Here is a 17,282-nt window from a genome sequence, read left to right as displayed (position 1 = left end):
TCGGGGCCAGCCGCCTGGCGTCCACGCGCTCCCCCGCCCAGGCGAAGGGCCCCCTTCAGACGCTGCGGGAACTTCGGGGGAAGTTTGGCCCAGAGCAGAGACAAGCTTGCTGGGAGCCGCGCTGGGGCCAACGCAGGGGGGCACCTGCTGGGAGAAGGGGGGCTGGGGGGCAGCAGCAGTGAGCTGTGGCCCCACGGCCCCCTTCTCGCATCCCCGGCTCTGCTTCCCTCTCAGCCACAGGCAAGCAAGGAGTCTTGCGAAGGGAGGGAGGGGGGAGCTTGCCTGGGGGAGGAGCGGGTTGCCCTGCCAAGGAGGGGGCCTGGCAATGACCAGGCCTGGGGAAGACTTGTGGGGCTCCGCCCTCTGAACCCAGGGAGAGAGTTATTGAAGGGCTGAGATCTGGGGGTGGGGGGCTGGGGGTGCCCCGTGTGAACTATGACACTGAGGGAGGGGGTGCTTTGGCTTCAGCCTCCTCCAGGCCCTGCCTGGGCAGGTGGGCAGCAGGGGCGATTTATGGTCTGGGGGCCAGCCAGCTGTCTGACAGCTGGGCATGGGGTGACTGATGGCTTTGCCACGCATCTCTTCCAGAGGCATCGCCTTCCTTTTGGCAGGGCGCTGTGGACAGATGGCTTCTTTTCCTGGGCTTCGGCTTGCCTGGGATTTAACTGAGTGGCACAAGGTGATGGCGGTTAGGAGCAGCTGCCAGCCCGGCTGTCTCCCCTGCATGTGCTGTTCATGACTGGTGCCTGGCGAGAGCCAGGGGACTGCCACAGCCTGTGGTGGATCGGGAAAGGTCTGTGGCACAGAGGTGCTGCTGTGGGTGGGTCCTTCCAAGTGCACACAGATGTGTTCCCTTTTCCTCTGCTCAGCTTCAGTGGCACACACCCATGGTCCGAATCCCCCTTCTCCCCAGGTCTCTGCCCCTGGCCTGCTTCAGTTTTTGGGCCCTGCCACACTCAAGGCCAAAGACGTGGCCAAGGCCTCTCCCTGGCTGACGTTAACATCAGGAGCTTGGGTAGCTCTGGCTGCTGCCATTCAGCCCTGAGTTCCAGGGACGGTGCTTTGCACCTGTGAAAATCCACCTTCCTTGTCAGCAGAGGAGGTGCCCAGAATGGCTCAGGAAGGGCAAGGTTGCAAATGGGTACCCCCTCCTCCCCAAGGCCACCAGAAAAAGCCCTGTGTCCCGGAAGGCAGGCGAGTGGCTTCCACACTTGACCCCCTGGGGCTGGGGTGCTGTTACAATGGTCTGGGGTGGCTCTCCAGGGTCCTATTAGATTCTGGGCTGGCTTCCTGGTGATTCTATCTGGCAGTATTAATATCAGTAGCTAACCTCTAAATCTCCATAGTGTTTCCTGGTTCATAGAGATTAGGGAAAGATTTCTTCTGGAAGTGAGTATTTCCAAAGTCCTCTGGTGGGACCTGATCTTGAGCCAGAGGTCAGTTGATTTTATGAGCTTGTTGCGGCACAACAACCCGCTTGGTCACATCATGTAAATCCAGCGTCATCCCTGTTTCTCTCAGCCCAGCTGTGCTGGCTGTAGGGTTGCCCCTGTGCCTTGGGGTGGCTTTGGGGTGACTGTTTATGGGGAGGGGGCATCTGCTGGCCAGGAGCCACTGCGAGCCCTCCAGGGCTGAAGGACGTCCTTGACCTGTATGCTTGTCAGGACAGATCTCTGCTCTTGGGCAGGTAATGTGGCTGCTCCTCATCTGTTTCAGGCCAGGATCTGAGCCCCAAGCCTCTCCTGACCTCAGCCTGGCCCCTTCCCAGCTGCTGGCCATGGGCAACTCAGGGAGCCGGCCCAGCTGCCTGGGGGGGAAAAGCCGGAGATCAGAGGACTTCCTGAAGGACTCCTACCTCAAGGACCTGGGCCTGGAGCCTGGGTGCACGGCAGGCAGGAACAATGCGGAAGGCAGGGCTGGGCCTCCTGAGAAGTCTCCCCTCAGCCCCATGGTGATCGAGAATGGCTGGAATGTGACCGTGGGGGGGCCCAGCAAGAGCCAGCCGAGCAGCCCCCTCCCCAAGCAAAACAACATGGATGTCAAAGTACAGAACGGGAGCCTGAGCTGCAACCCGCTCAAGGCCCACTTGGAGGCAGCCTGGAGCCCACCCAGGGGCTCGGAGAGTGGCTGGCTCTGGAAGCCCCTCACTACCACGCAGGTGACCGAGGTGACTGAGGTGACGGAGACCATTGTGACGGAGATTGTGGAAGTGACCGAGTACCCCGGGGGCGACAACAGCCAGGAGCCCCGGGTCACCAGGACAGTGAAAGTGCTTGCCGAATGCGCAGGAGCGCTGCTTCCTGAGGTTAATAGACTGCTGTTTTGGAGACCGGGGCACTCACCTCTTGGAATACCCCCTTGCCCCTCCCACAGCCTCTTCCCTGCCTCCCTGGGCTGCCTCCCCCGCCCCCTCCAGCACAGCAGCGGACAGTGGTGCAAAGTCATGTCTATGAGCCAGGCTGAGATCTTTTTTCAGCCAGGCAAGCTGTCCTTGGCCTTCCTGCCCTGTCTCCTAGCAATGCAGAGGTAATAATGCTGGCCTGCCTTGCAAGGAGAGAAGGTATGCGCTATTCAGAAAAGAGTGCTGTAAAAGGTGAAGCATGGTTCTGGACTGGAGGTGGCTCCACTGCCCCGGTGTTGGCGCCTGCAGCAAGGCCAGCTCAGGCCTGCACGGGTATGAGCTGCCTGCGTGTCCTGCCCCAAAGGCAGACAGCTTGTGATGGAAGCCAGAGTGGCTTTGCAGAAGCCTGTGGCTAGGAGGCTTCTGTTGGGAACTGCCTAGGGCATCTGGCCTGGGTGGAGAGAGTGAGGGGCCGAGCCGGAGCAGCTGGGGGCAGAGTCTTGGAGCCAGTGGGCCAGGCAGGCTGCTGGGCTCCCCTCCACAGGCAGGACAGGAGCAAATCCCACTGTCCTGCCCAGGAAAGCAGAGCCCAGCTGCACTGGTCAGCCTTTCACCCGGCCAGCTCAGTCCTCACCTGGATTCCCTGAGGGTCCTCCCTTGGCCCAGAATATCAGGCAGTTCCTGGGGACACAGTGGAGGAAGCCCCCCACTCCCTACAGGCCTGACAGTACATTGCTGATGCTCTGCTGCTTCCCCCCCTCCCCATCAAAGGCAAAGACACGAGGATGTTTCCTGGGGCTGAGGGGAACAGCGGAGGGGCTGCTCCCAATTCCTGCGAGGGTTGGGTGTCCGGCTCCAGCAGACCCAGTGGAAGGCCACCTGTGTCGGACTCCGCCCCATCCTTGGGACATCGGTAGCTCCGCCCCCTGAGAGAGCCCGCTTTGCTCCCCCTGTCCATACTGCATGGTGCAGGGGTGCATGCAGAGGCGGCTCCAGCCCTCCTCCTGCCTCCGTTCTGGGTGTAGGGGTGCAAAGCATCTGCTCTGTGTCTGTTTTCCCCACCAGCTCCAGGATAGCAGGGGCCTCCTGTGGACTGGCCAGGCACAGCCCCTGGAGCAGTGGAGCAGCCTCAGCGACAAGGTAAAGTCAAGGGATGGGATGCAAACCCCGCCAGGCCTGGGGGCCTCCAGACGAGGCTTCGTTGGCTGTGCAATCACCCTGCCTTGTTCACAGAGTTTTTGTTTTATTTATTTATATTTATTTATATTTATTTATTTATATTTATTAAATTTATTAATCGCCCATCTGGCTGGTCACCCAGCCACTCTGGGCGATGTACAGGGTGTACAATAAAACAGAGTTTTCTTGGGGGAGCAGGGAGACATTGTTGCCTTCCACTTGCTACCCTCCTGCATTTTCCTGCCACTTCCATCTTTTTTCTTACCACAAAAAATATGTTCATGTTGGAAAGATGGGATCGCTTTTGATTGGTGGAGCTAGAAGCTGTCCATCTGGAAGCACCCCCAGGCTCTGGGTATGCGAGGACAGGGGCAGGGGGACAGATAGGTGATTTTCAGTCCTGGATTTGAAGTACTTAATCGGGGGGGGGGGGGGGGGGCTGCCTCTCTAAATGGCCATTTGTATGACTTCAAAATGCGGTCAGGCAGCCCTGCTGCATCTGGGGCTCCTCCTCCTCATACTGCCAAGTGGGGCCCTCGGTGCCTGCCCCAGAGTCCCACCCTGAGGACACCGCTGTGTGTCCCTGTGTCAATCCTCCCTTTTGTGTGAGAAGCTGGAGCCTGTTCAAAAGGATGTGTGGGGCTGGAACTGCAGCCCATGTAAACCAGCCGGCGAGGTGCTGGAATGCTGCTGCTCCTGCTGCTGCTGGCTGATGCAGGGTCCCCTCTTCCTTTTCTCCCCAGGCATCTGCCTTCGTAGGGGACCCGTGGAGCCCTGAGCAGGACCAGGAGGCTCTGGGCAAGTTGCTCACTTGGATCAGTGACATGGAGGACCTCAGGGCTGGCCAGAAGCCACCTTCTTCTGAAGCAAAGGTGGTGAAGGCTCAGCTGCAGGAGCAAAAGGTGAGCTCTGGCAGATGCTTGGGGAGGCATCATCAAGGGAAGAGTTGTTCCCAACGGGGCGGCAGCAATGTTCATCTGTTGCAGCCAAAACAACAGAGGGTCTCATGGCACCTTAAATGCCAACACCGCCTGTTCTGGCCTAAGCTTTCATGGACAATATCTGCTTCATCACATGCCTCGGATGCTCTTCATCGGGTCCAGCAGAGGGGAAGTGCAGCTGTCCCTTGTAGGCTGGCCTACATCTTCATCAGTGTCTGAGGAATGAGGATGGACTTCCAGAAAGGGTGGTGCTCTCACTTGTTGTTGTTGTTGTTCAGTCGTGTCCGACTCTTCGTGACCCCATGGACCATAGCACGCCAGGCCTTCCTGTCCTGCGCTCTCTCCCGGAGCATGCTCAAGTTCATATTCATTGCATCCGTGATGCTATCTAGCCATCTCATCCTCTGCCGTCCCCTTCTCCTTTTGCCTTCAGTCTTTCCCAGCATCAGGGTCTTTTCCAGGGAGTTTTCTCTTCGCATTAGGTGGCCAAAATATTGGAGCTTCAGCTTCATTATCTGTCCTTCCAATGAGCACTCAGGGTTGATTTCCTTTAGGATGGACTGATTTGACCTCCTTACAGTCCAGGGGACTCGTAAGAGTCTTCTCCAGCACCACAGTTCGAAAGCATCAATTCTTCGGCGCTCAGCCTTCCTTATAGTCCAGCTCTCACAGCCATACATTACTACTGGGAAAACCATAGCTTTGATTAGACGGACCTTTGTCGGCAAGGTGATGTCTCTGCTTCTTACTATGCTGTCGAGGTTTGCCATAGCTTTCCTCCCAAGGAGCAAGCGTCTTTTAATTTCATGGCTACAGTCACCGTCTGCGGTGATCTTGGAGCCCAAGAAAGTAAAATCTGTCACTGCTTCCATTTCTTCCCCTTCTATATGCCAGGAAGTGATGGGGCCAGATGCCATGATCTTAGTTTTTGTAATGTTGAGTTTCAAACCAGCTTTTGCACTCTCCTCTTTCACCCTCAACAAGAGGTTCTTGAGATCCTCTTCGCTTTCTGCCATTAGGGTGGTATCGTCTGCATATCGGAGGTTGTTGATAATTCTCCCGGCAATCTTAATTCCGATCTGTGATTCATCCAACCCGGCATTTCTCATGATGTACTCTGCATATAAGTTAAATAAGCAGGGTGACAATATGCAGCCTTGTCGTACTCCTTTCCCAATTTTGAACCAATCGGTTGTTCCATGTCTGGTTCTTACTGTTGCTTCTTGACCCTCGTACAGGTTTCTCAGGAGACAGGTAAGGTGGTCTGGTACTCCCATCACTTTAAGAATTTGCCACAGTTTGTTGTGATCCACACAATCAAAGGCTTTAGCATAGTCAATGAAGCAGAAATAGACGTTTTTCTGGAATTCTCTTGCTTTCTCCATGATCCACCGAATGTTGGCGATTTGATCTCTAGTTCCTCTGCCTCTTCTAAACCCAGCTTGTACTTCCGGTAGTTCTCGGTTCGCATACTGCTGAAGCCTAGCTTGTAGGATTTTGAGCATCACCTTGCTGGCATGTGAAATGAGCGCAATTGTGCGGTAGTTTGAACACTCTTTGGCGTTGCCCTTCTTTGGAATTGGAATGTAAACTGACCTTTTCCAGTCTTGTGGCCACTGTTGAGTGTTCCAGATTTGTTGGCATATTGAATGCAGCACTTTAACAGCATCATCTTTTAGGATTTTAAATAGCTCGGCTGGAATACTGTCATCTCCGCTAGCTTTGTTGTTACTAATGCTTCCTAAGGCCCACTTGACTTCACTCTCGAGGATGTCTGGCTCAAGTTTAGTGACCGCACTATCATGGCTATCAGGGACATTCAAATCTTTCCTGTATAGTTCTTCTGTGTATTCTTGCCACCTCTTCTTAATCTCATCTGCTTCTGTTAGGTCCCTGCCTTCTTTGTCCTTTATCATGCCCGTCTTTGCACAAAACGTTCCCTTGAGATCTCCAATTTTCTTGAAGAGATCTCTAGTCTTTCCCATTCTGTTGTTTTCCTCGATTGCTTTGCATTGTTCATTTAAGAAGGCCTTCTTGTCTCTCCTTGCTATTCTCTGGAACTCTGCATTCAGTTGAGTATATCTTCCCCTTTCTCCCTTGCTTCTCACTTCCCTTCTTTCCTCAGCTACTTGTAAAGCCTCATCACACAGCCACTTGGCTTTCTTGCATTTCTTTTTCTTTGGGACAGATTTCGTTGCTGCCTCCTGAACAATGTTACGGACCTCCGTCCATAGTTCCTCAGGCACTCTGTCTATCAGGTCTAATCCCTGAAATCTATTCCTCACCCCCACTGTATATTCATCAGGGATATAATTTAGGTCATACCTGAACGGTTTAGTGGTTTTCCCGACGTTCTTCAATTGAAGCCGAAATTTTGCAAGAAGCAGCTCATGATCTGAGCCACAGTCAGCTCCAGGTCTTGTTTTTACTGACTGTATGGAGCTTCTCCATCTTTGGCTGCAAAGGACATAATCAATCTGATTTCGATATTGACCATCTGGTGACGTCCATGTGTAGAGTCGCCTCTTGTGCTGTTGGAAAAGAGTGTTTGCTATGATCAGCATGTTCTCTTGGCAAAACTCTATTAGCTTTTGTCCTGCTTCATTTTGTACACCAAGGCCATGCCTGCCTGTTATCCCGGTGATTTCTTGACTTCCTACTTTAGCATTCCAATCCCCTATGCTGAAGAGGACATCTTTTTTTGGTGTTAGTTCTAGAAGGTGTTGTAGGTCTTCATAGAACCGATCAACCTCAGCTTCTTCGGCCTCAGTGGTTGGGGCATAGACTTGAATTACTGTGATGTTGAATGGTTTGCCTTGGATTCGTACTGAGATCATTCTATCATTTTTAAGATTGTACCCCAGTACTGCTTTTCCCACCCTTTTGTTGACTATGAGTGCTACTCCATTTCTTCTAAGGGATTCTTGCCCACAATAGTAGATATGATGGTCACCTGAATTAAATTCGCCCATGCCTGTCCATTTTAGTTCGCTGATTCCCAAGATGTCGATGTTCAATCTTGCCATCTCATGTTTGACCACCTCCAGCTTACCTTGATTCATTGATCTGACATTCCAGGTTCCTAAACAATATTGTTCTTTACAGCATCGGATTTTCTTTTCACCGCCAGACACATCCACAGCTGAGTGTCCTTTCGGCTTTGGCCCAGCCGCTTCACTCTTTCTGGCGCTACTTGGAAATACCCTCTGCTCTTCCCCAGTAGCATATTGGACACCTTCCGACCTGAGGGGCTCATCTTCCGGTGTCATATCTTTTAGCCTTGTGATACGTTCCATGGGGTTTTCTTGGCAAGAATACTGGAGTGGGTTGCCATTTCCTTCTCCAGTGGACCACATTTTGTCAGAACTCTCTGCCATGACCTGTCCGTCTTGGGTGGCCCTGCACGGCATAGCTTATGGCTTCACTGAGTTACGCAAGCCCCTTCGCCACAACAAGGCAGTGATCCATGAAGGGGTGGTGGCCCGTACGGTGCTCTCACTGGAAGAGGCCAAATCAAGAGCCTCCGGAATCAACCCCTGTGCCTACGCTTTCCCATGCATTCATGCACGCTGACTAGGAAGGGAGAGGTGGTTAGCTTGGACTTGCATGGCTTCCTGCACTCCTGAGCAGAGAACCATGCCTTGGCCTGCATTATCTTCCCACACATGACTCTGCAGGGTCTTGGGAGCTTTCACAATGAGTGTCCAGTGTGCACCTCTGGCTGTCCCTGCCTCTCTTTCAAGAAAAGGGCCCTTGCCGGCCTCCAGTGTGTTCTGCATCCTGCTTAAAACCTTCACATTGCAAGAAGCAGAGCGGCAGGTCACAAACTGAGAGAGCATACTTACACTACAACAAGGCTGGAGAAATCAGAATGTACAATTAATGTTTAGAGCACGCCACAATTCAAAGGCAAACATGAAGGGCTGGAAAAACAGATTAAAAAACGAGGCAGTGTACCCAAAAATAATTGGCAGAGTGAAAGCATTAGAAAATAAAGTTAGGGGGAAGACGCACTTTTTTTGAGGAGGGCACTGAGGGACAACCACAGGATTGGTTCATTGTTAGAAGGTCAGGCAAGAGGAGAACCTGCATTTCACTGCAGTCTAGCTAGACTGGAAGTAATCAGTCCACCTCTCTGAGGCCAAGGGCTCCTGTCATTGATTCCACTGGTCCTATGGCAAAGCCTGCAGGGGGGTTGTGGAGTAGTCCCTCTTTGAGATCAATGATTTCCCAGCACAGCTGCAGAGTGTAACTAGCCAAGTGTTTTAGGTTGCTCTGTCCCTGGCACGGAGGTTATGCTGGTGCTGGGCTTGTACTTGGATTAAAGAATAAACCGTTGTCTGCTATGTGGGAGCCTTCGTTTATGTGTGAGCCTATTCCACAGAACTCTTGGAGGACAAGTCACCACAGGGTTAGTAACCCAGCCGGGCACCAGGCGTGCTCTTTCTCCAGAAAGGCGTAAAAAGCCCGGAGCTGAGCAGTTTCTAGCCCAGTTCTCCAAGCAGGAGAAGAGAAATTCTACAGAGCATTTCCCTTCACACAGATACTTTTCCAGGCTGCCCAATTGTGTCAGTTTGCACATTGGAGGAGGGTAAAATGTTCTTGGGTCAGAAATGGCATAGTATCTGTTCAAGTAAATAATTTAGCTTAGTCATGATTTGCATTGCTACACTGATGTTATGTTGACTTCATGTTTTTTCAGTTGCTGATTAGAATGCTGAAGTGCTGCTATCTCGTTCTGAGACATATTATGGATTAATAATAATAATAATAAATCCCAGTACACTGTTTAAAGCAGCTATGGCAATGCTTGTTGTGTCAAGGGGGAACTTTGTGCTCTTGAGAGTTGAGCTGCCTTGTTCTGGGCCGTGCCCAAAGGGTGCTCCGGACCCTTCGCCAAGGGATTCCCTGCCTCTGGCACAGGCCAGCATGAAGCAAGGAGAAAACCCCAAACTGCCCTGGCTGCTTGCAAGCTCTTCTTTGTGTTCAGATCAGATCAGTCGCCTTCCACCTTGGGCTGGTTCTTCCCCTGCCCTGAGCGGAGAGTGGCTTTATCTCCCAGCCCTCCGTGACAGAAGAGGCGGGGGGGCAGTGGAGCCTCCTCGGTCTCTCTTCTTGATATTGGAGCCAGACAGGCAGCCTGGTGGTGCAGCTCCCTTCCACTTTCAATCAGGCAAGGGAGCAACCAAGCTGAGGACGTGGCAGACCCCAGGCAGGGGCCAGACAAGGCCGTGGTGTTGCTTCAGAGCCCCTGAAGGTTTTTGGTCCAATTACACAGCAGCGCCACAAGATGGAATGTTGTTGGGACTTGAGGCCAGGGCAAGAAGAGTCCTAGGTGGAGAGCACAAGGGTAACCTGCTGCTCTGCGCCCAAACAGCTTTTGAGGCGGCTGCTGGATGAGCGGAGGACTGCTGTGGAGCGCCTCCTGCAGGAGAGACAGCAGGACCCTGCTGCCACGGCTGACGGCAGTGAAAGGAAGAGAGGCCTCTCTGACCTCCAGGAGAAATGGACGGCGTTGATCCAGGGGGCAGAAGCCAGGTGAGTCCCGCGAGCAAACAATGCATCTTGGGAGGGAAGGGCCACCCCAGCCCATGCGGCCTCGTGCCACCCCGCATTGTTAGTTTAGCACACATCATGCATCAAGCACTCAGTGTGCGTGTTTATTTACGTGCTTGTTTATGCCCTCAATGTGCATGATAAGAGGACAGGTCCCTCTGCCCCCCTCCAAGCTTAAGTTCTAAAATTCTCCGCAGAGGAGACATCAGAGGAAGGGAAGGAGAGCAGAGCTTGGGGAGAGCAGAAAATGTGCTTCTTTCTGCCACATCTGCTAAGGCTTAGTGCAGTGGGAAGATGTGGGAGCTAAGGTGGTGTGCTGGAAGCTCCATAGAAATGGGGGCTTCTGGGGGGAAGTCAAAGAAGTGGCCACACAGAGGCACTCTGGGAGAGGGCTCCAGGCATAAGGGCAGGAAGGGAGAAAGGGCAGGGTCCGTGGAGGGTGCAGGAGACCTTCAGGCCGGGAGGGCGGTGGACTGGAGAGGCAAATCTCATGGCGGGGATATATTGGGATGTCGGAGCACAGCGATGGGGTGCGTGTGGTCAAGGCCCTGTGGGGCTTTGCAAGTAAAGCTGAGAAGCTTGTGCTGGACCCAGGAATGAACAGGAAGCTGGAGAGATGAGAGGATGCCATGGAAGGCAATGGCCCAGAGTTAGGAGGGGACAGAATGAAGGACTTGGGCAAGGAAACCAAGTGGAAGGAGCAGTGGGCTGGGCCCGGGGATTGAGAGGCACAAACCGCCTAGCCCAGTGTGGTTGATGGAACTGTCTTGCCTTTTGCAAGGGGGCCCAGTGCTCTTCAACATTTTTATTAATGACTTGGAGGAGGAGGTGCAGGGAATGCTGTTCAGATTTGTAGATGACACAAAATTGGGCGGGATAGCTAATACTTCGGAAGACAGAAACAAAATTCAAAGTGATCTTGATAGACTGGAGTGCTAGGCAGAAAACAACAGAATGAAATTTAACAGGGATAAATGCCAAGTTCTGCACCTAGGAAAAAGAAACCAAATGCACAGTTACAAGATGGAGGATACGTGGCTTAACAACACTACAAGCGAGAAGGATCTTGGAATTGTTGTAGATCACAAGCTGAATGTGAGCCAACCATGTGATGTGGCTGCAAAAAAGGCCAATGCTCTTTTGGGCTGCATTCATAGAAGCATAGCTTCCAAATCCCGGGAAGTACAAGTTCCCCTCTACTCAGCACTGGTTAGGCCTCATCTGGAGTACTGTGTCCAGTTCTGGGCACCACACTTTAAGAAGGATGCAGACAAACTGAAGAGGGTTCAGAGGAGGGCAACAAAGAGGATCAGCGGACTGGAAACAAAGCCCTATGAAGAAAGACTGAAAGAACTGGGCATGTTTAGCCTTGAGAAGAGAAGACTGAGGGGAGATACGATAGCACTCTTCAAGGACTTGAAAGGTTGTCCCAGAGAGGAAGGCCAGGATTTCTTCTCAATCATCCCAGAGTGCAGGACACGGAATAATGGGCTCAAGTTACAGGAAGCCGGATTCTGGCTGAACATCAGGAAAAACGTCCTGACTGTTAGAGCAATACGACAATGGAACATATTACCTGGGGAGGTGGTGGGCTCTCCCACACTGGAGGCCTTGAAGACGAGGCTGGACAGCCATCTGTCAGGGATGCTCTGACTTGGATTCCTGCATTGAGCAGGGGGTTGGACTCGTTGGCCTTGTAGGCCCCTTCCAACCCTACTATTCTATGATTCTATGATTGATTAACCCAGGAGAGCAGTTGGCCTGGCTGAGGGGTTTGCCAGGCGATTTTGCAAGAGCTCCGTCCATGCCTGGCTTGCTGATTGCCTAGGCCATGAGATGAATCTCCCTCTGACGGGGTCTCTGGCCCCCTCCATACCGCTGAGGGACTGGAGGTGCCATCGCCAGCAAGCAGTGGCAGACTGTGTGGACCCCAGAGCAAGAAGACTGGGGAGGGGGGGTATCACAGAGGCATGTAGGCAAGCAGCCGGGGGTCGATGGCTCAGGCCCAGCTTCAAGGGAGCGGGGAGGGAAAAGAGAGCTAGCATGCTGTCCCCTGCCGGCAAGGCCCCCTGTTAGCCCCCAATGAGCCAGGGCAGTGGAGGGCACCTGGAGGGCCCTTGCAGTCCCCAGTGCGCTGTGGGGCAGGCTTTGGATGGGTGCACCTCCCTCTGCAGACCCGAGTAAAGAAGGGGATCGTCTGCAGACTGACAGGCTTAACTGAGGTCTTTGGGGTTCTGCAGAATCAGAGGGCCCAAGAGGGGGGAGGTCAGTAGGGGGTTTGTGTGATGAATGCTCCACCTGGGTGCCTTTCTGCATGGCTCTCTCCTGGTTGGCTTCCTCTTGGAGTATCTGGTATTTTAGAGGGGGACCCTGGGGTGGAATCGGCTCAGCCGGAACTTCCTATGGGTGAAAGATGGGTGGGCAACTTCCAGGGGCCAATCCCCCCCCCCCCCCGAACCTACAGGGGTGTCAAGGGCTCCTTGGAGGCCTCTCTCAGTCTAATCCAGTAGCCAAGTCCAGACACAGACAAAGGGATTCTTTTCAAAGCTTTATTCCTCTTTTACAACTTAACAACTCTACTGTTAGCCAATCAACCCTGAGTGCTCATTGGAAGGACAGATACTGAAGCTGAAGCTGAAATATTTTGGCCACCTAATGCGAAGAGAAAACTCTCTGGAAAAGACCCTGATGCTGGGAAAGACTGAAGGCAAAAGGAGAAAGGGACGGCAGAGGATGAGATGGCTAGATAGCATCACCGATGCAATGAATATGAACTTGAGCACACTCCGGGAGAGAGTGCAGGACAGGAAGGCCTGGCGTGCTATGGTCCATGGGGTCACGAAGAGTCGGACATGACTGAACGACTGAACAACAACAAAAATGAGCAGCAGAGTACCTATGCCCTAAATTGGAACAGTTGGTCCCCGTTTGAAGGAGAATCACTGGAAGACCCTGGACTAATGGGCTAGGGAGAGTCCCTCCCTTTTCCCTTGGATCCTCTGAGCGCAACCAGTGTTTGCGCGCCAACCGGGCACTACGCCTCCTTTCCGCGCCCTCCATTTGGTGCCGCTCCCTACGTCGGCGTCGCGCGTCCAGCAAGTCTGCTTCCTGCGCTCTCTCACTCCTGGGACTGCTATCTATGCTAGGAATGCCGGTGGGAGGAATCCCTGCTAGCTGTTGGCCCTGGGAAGGATGAGCACGCTCCTCTCCCAGGAGCGGCTGCTCTTCCTTAGAATCAGAACTACTCAGGGATCCTATGGGCTTAGTGTCCACCCTGACAAGGGGTCCGAACCTCTGGCCCTGCTGCCCTTGTGCCACCAAATTTGCTGCCGAAATGCACCAGCGGAACAGCAAAAAAGGGCGAATTTTTCCTTAAGACAAAAGCAAACTGGACCTTTTTTTTCTGTTGTGCCGCTGAATTTTGACAGCAAACTGCTGCTTGTTTTCCTTATGATAAGCGGCCCTTTTTTACTGCCTCACTGCTGAATTTTGGCAGCTGATCTTGCGGCAGTGGGTGGGGGAGTTGGGGGCTGCAAAAACTGCAGAAGGAGGAGCCTGCCTTTGCGAGGCCCTGCTGTAGAAGCTGCAGGCAGGGCCGCATTTGCTCCAGGAGCCCTGCCTGGTGCCCGACTCCCCTGACTGTCCAGCATGCAGATGAAGCCGAGGCCCTATGTGACAGGGGAGCCTGTCCCAAGCAGCTCTTCTCAGCCTGGCCACCTCTTCCTGGTACTGACCCACTGCCTAGTCCATTTCTGTCTAGTCACACATGATGCTCAAGGCACTGCGGAGCCCCCTCCGGCTTCTTGGGCGCCTGTGTGGATGTTGTCAGTGCAGGACGGGAAGAGAAAGGGGCCTGTTTGGACGCTGCAGGCAGATGGCAAAGGCTGTTTGAGCATCAGGTGTACAGCTGCTGAGGGCTGTTTAGCATGAGCTCTTCGGTCCTGAAGAGCTGGGCAGCCCACATCTGATGTGCTGCAGTTTGTACCCTGAGCCTCCTGGATGACCTCCTTGAGCAAGGATCTAGGCATGGAGCAAAACCGGCCTCCACCAACCCCAGGGGTGATGAGGAGAAGTGGCTTCTCATACACACACACACACACACACACACACACACACACACCCCGACCGCCATCTATTAGATCAGAGGCAGACCCAGCCAAGGAGGGGTGTCTATCCCTCCCTGTGGGATGTGCTGGAGGCAGTGAACTGCCTCAGCACTTCACAGCATTTTGGTTTTTGAGGGGGATCTTTAATATTCTCCCCCAGCCCTTCCCCATGTCAGTGATCCTTCCAAAGCGAGCCCCACCCCTGTCTCTGTGGTCTGTGCAGCATGCAGTGAGTTGCTGGCTGGCTGTTCGCTCCATCTGGGGGGCTTGAAGGGCAGGGCAGAGTAGGCCCTGCCAGACCAGCCCTGCCTAAAGGCAGGGAGGGGTCCATTTGTGACATGCGCAGGCCCGGCCCGGCCCGGCCCTGCCTGAGGCCTTTCTGCTGCACTTGTCTGGATGGCCTGTTGCTCCTCTCCAACGCCTTTGCAGCTTCCCTCCTCACTGCTGCAAATCGCTCTGTGTGTTTGGCATGCTTTGTGCCTGATGGGAGGGAGTCTTCTCTCTCCCTCTGATGAGCCTTTAGCCAGGGAGGTGGGGTAGAGAGGTGGGAGGCTGGATTATATCCCCTTCCGCCTTCCCCCCTTGCCTTTCTCCTTCCACTTCTCTATTCTGACAGACACAGCACCTTGGAGCGGATCCTTCCTGCTGCTCACACCTTCCAGGAGTCAGTGGACTCTTTCCAGGACTGGCTGGGCTTCACGGAGAGAAAACTGGCCCAGCTCTGGCGAGCCAGTGGAAGCCTGAGCCACATCCAGGAGGCCCATCAGCAAATCCAGGTATGGCCTGGGATGGGGACGTGGCCCTGAGGCTGACCTCGCCACCGGAGGCTGGAGGAAGGAGTTTCTGGCAGAGCTGGAGGAAAATCCAAGGAAACCCAGTTCCACATATGGCCATTGGCAGAGCCATCTCAGCCAGTATCAGGACAGATAGTGTCAGCTGGAGGGGTTCCCACAGGGCATGGGAGGAGGAGAAGGGGGAAGGCAGTGGGGAGAAGCCTCACCCTGCCCTAGGAAGGCTGAGCCAGCACCAACCTCCCCCTGCAGTGGGCCAGGACAGAGCTGTTGACATGGAAGCTGAGGCTCTCACAAGCCCAGCAGCAGGTCCAGGCTCCTCTCAGGCTGGGGGGCAGGGATCTGCTCTTGGAGAAGAGGCATGGGTCAGTGGGGTGCAAGGGGCTGTTCCAGTGTGATGGAGAGGGGCTCTTTGGGGCACTTAAGTGGTTGGCTTCCCTCCAGGATCTGTGTGAGGAAATTCGCTCCAAGACAGGTGAATTGGAACGGGCCCTGGAACACGGACAGAAACTTCTGGAAATGATGTCAGGCAAGTGGCAGGGGTGGGTGCCCACGACAGGCCAAGCAGTGGCTCTGGGGGCTCCCCCTGCAAACTTACGGGTGTGGGTTCAGGCTGGGGAATGCAGCGGCATGGCGTGGTTGTGGTCAGGGTGCCAGAGGGTCGCCTATCTCGGACTCTGTTTGCATCACAACAGCAGGTAGCCTGGCTGGCTCATGCCCTGAAGCACTGGGGATCTCCCAGATGCCCATGGGAATTCAGGGCCAGAGAATCGCATGCCCAGAATGCATTGTGGTAAAGAACATACTGGATGCTGGAACAGACCCAGGGTCCATCTAGTCCAGCATTCTGTTCCCACAGTGGCTGACTAGCTGCTCACGGGCAACCCACAAGCAGGACATGAGTGCCACAGCACCCTCCCGCCCATGTTCCCCAGCAACTGGGGCACATGGGCATACCGCCTCTGGTACTGGAGGTGGCACAGACCCATCAGGACTAGTTGCCACTGATAGCCTTTTTCTCCAGGAATTTGTCTAACCCCTTTGAAAGCCATCCAAATTGGTGGCCCATCTTGTGGAAGTGAATTCCATAGTGTAACTCTGCGTTGCGTGAAGAAGTCCTTTTATCTTCCCTGAATCTCCCACCATTCAGCTACATGGAATGACCCCACTGGGCTCCGGTATTATGAGAGAGGGAGAAAAATGTGTCCCTCTCCGCATTCTCCACACCACACATAATTTCGCACACCTCTGTCGTGTCTCCCCTCATGAGCCGTTTTTCCAAGCCAAACAATCCCAGCCGTTGTGACTGGCCCTCACAAGGGAGTTGCTCTAGCCTATTGACCCTTTTATTGGCCCTTTTCTGCACTGCCCCAGGCTTGACCCAGCCTGGAGACCACCCAGAAGCTCTGTCTCTGCGCTGCCCTACACAGGCGAAGGGAGGGATCCCTAAGGGTCACCAAGGCTCGGCTCCTGTTTCGTCCCCACATGCCCGCTCAAAGAGCATTTCTGGCAGACATCAGGACCTGCTTGCTCCTTCCCTACGTGTTCAGCCAATGGTGCTGGGGACTGTGAGGAGGAATTGCTGCTTGCCAGCCAGATCAGGGCTAAACTTGATGCAACATGACTCACTCCGCTGAATCCTGGGCTCGGGTTTCGCCTCCTCTCCTTGTAAACTAAAAACAGGGGGCCTTATTCAAGCCTGCATTTGTTTCCTTGCTCCCTTCTTGAGCATATGTGCCCCCCAATTGCACTGCATCACATCAAGAAGAGCTGGAGTGGGTAACAACTAAAATGCAATGACTTTGCAGCAGCCACGGAATAAGAGGAGAGGTCCTTGTATGGACCGGGAACTGGTTAGAAAACAGACAGCAGGAATAAATGGACAGTTCTCGCAGCAGAGGAATGCAGACAGATCTGCATCTGTTTACCTCCCAAGGTTCTGTATTGGGACAGGTGCTTTTCAACTTGTTCATAAATGATCTAGAGTCAGGTGTGAGCAGTGAGGTGGCCAAGTTTGCGGATGACACCAAATTATTTTATTGAATAATATAATTTATTGAATAAGGGAAGGGCCTGGCATCTGAGCGGGAGGCCGGGGGGGTGTCGCTCTGTCCGAGACTCTGCCAGCCTTCCTTACTCTTGAGCAGCGTGTTGCCCTCCCACCCCTCAGAAACAAAGGCCCCGGGAGAGAACCAGCCCGTCCCTTCGACATACCCCTGGCCCTTGCACACGCTCTGCTGTGCTCTGGATTTCTCGTGTTCCTGCATTTGGCTCCCACGTGTGGTGCGCTTTTTCTCACGTAGCGCAAGCCCGGCTTGCCAGAGCTGCAGCACAGTGTAAACTAGCCCAGCTAGCACAGCACGAAATG

At 53.9% G+C, this 17,282-nt stretch overlaps 1 protein-coding gene across 1 annotated transcript; it reads left to right on the top strand.

Moving 5' to 3' along the window:
* The first annotated feature begins 1,777 nt into the window (after positions 1-1,777).
* On the top strand, positions 1,778-17,259 carry LOC146346430 (uncharacterized). The gene is made up of 7 exons (XM_084848449.1): positions 1,778-2,305; positions 4,264-4,422; positions 9,839-9,999; positions 14,740-14,899; positions 15,359-15,593; positions 16,289-16,482; positions 17,218-17,259. The coding sequence occupies exons 1-7, from the start codon at positions 1,778-1,780 to the stop codon at positions 17,257-17,259; spliced, it is 1,479 nt and encodes a 492-aa protein (XP_084704575.1).
* Positions 17,260-17,282: the final 23 nt, after the last annotated feature.

The sequence above is a fragment of the Heloderma suspectum genome, chromosome 4, assembly GCF_057233095.1.
Source record: "Heloderma suspectum isolate Gila_16-S chromosome 4, 16-S_ref, whole genome shotgun sequence".
Taxonomy (NCBI): domain Eukaryota; kingdom Metazoa; phylum Chordata; class Lepidosauria; order Squamata; family Helodermatidae; genus Heloderma; species Heloderma suspectum.
The sequence above is the reverse complement of the archived record's forward strand: the minus strand, read 5'-3'. Positions and strand labels throughout refer to the sequence as shown.

Excerpts from the sequence above, each read along its gene's own strand:
- LOC146346430 (XM_084848449.1), top strand. The coding sequence starts at position 1,778 with ATGGGCAACTCAGGGAGCCGGCCCAGCTGCCTGGGGGGGAAAAGCCGG. Across the intron at positions 2,306-4,263 it reads CAGGAGCGCTGCTTCCTGAG|GCATCTGCCTTCGTAGGGGA; the intron begins GTTAATAGACTG and ends TTTTCTCCCCAG. Across the intron at positions 4,423-9,838 it reads CTCAGCTGCAGGAGCAAAAG|CTTTTGAGGCGGCTGCTGGA; the intron begins GTGAGCTCTGGC and ends GCGCCCAAACAG.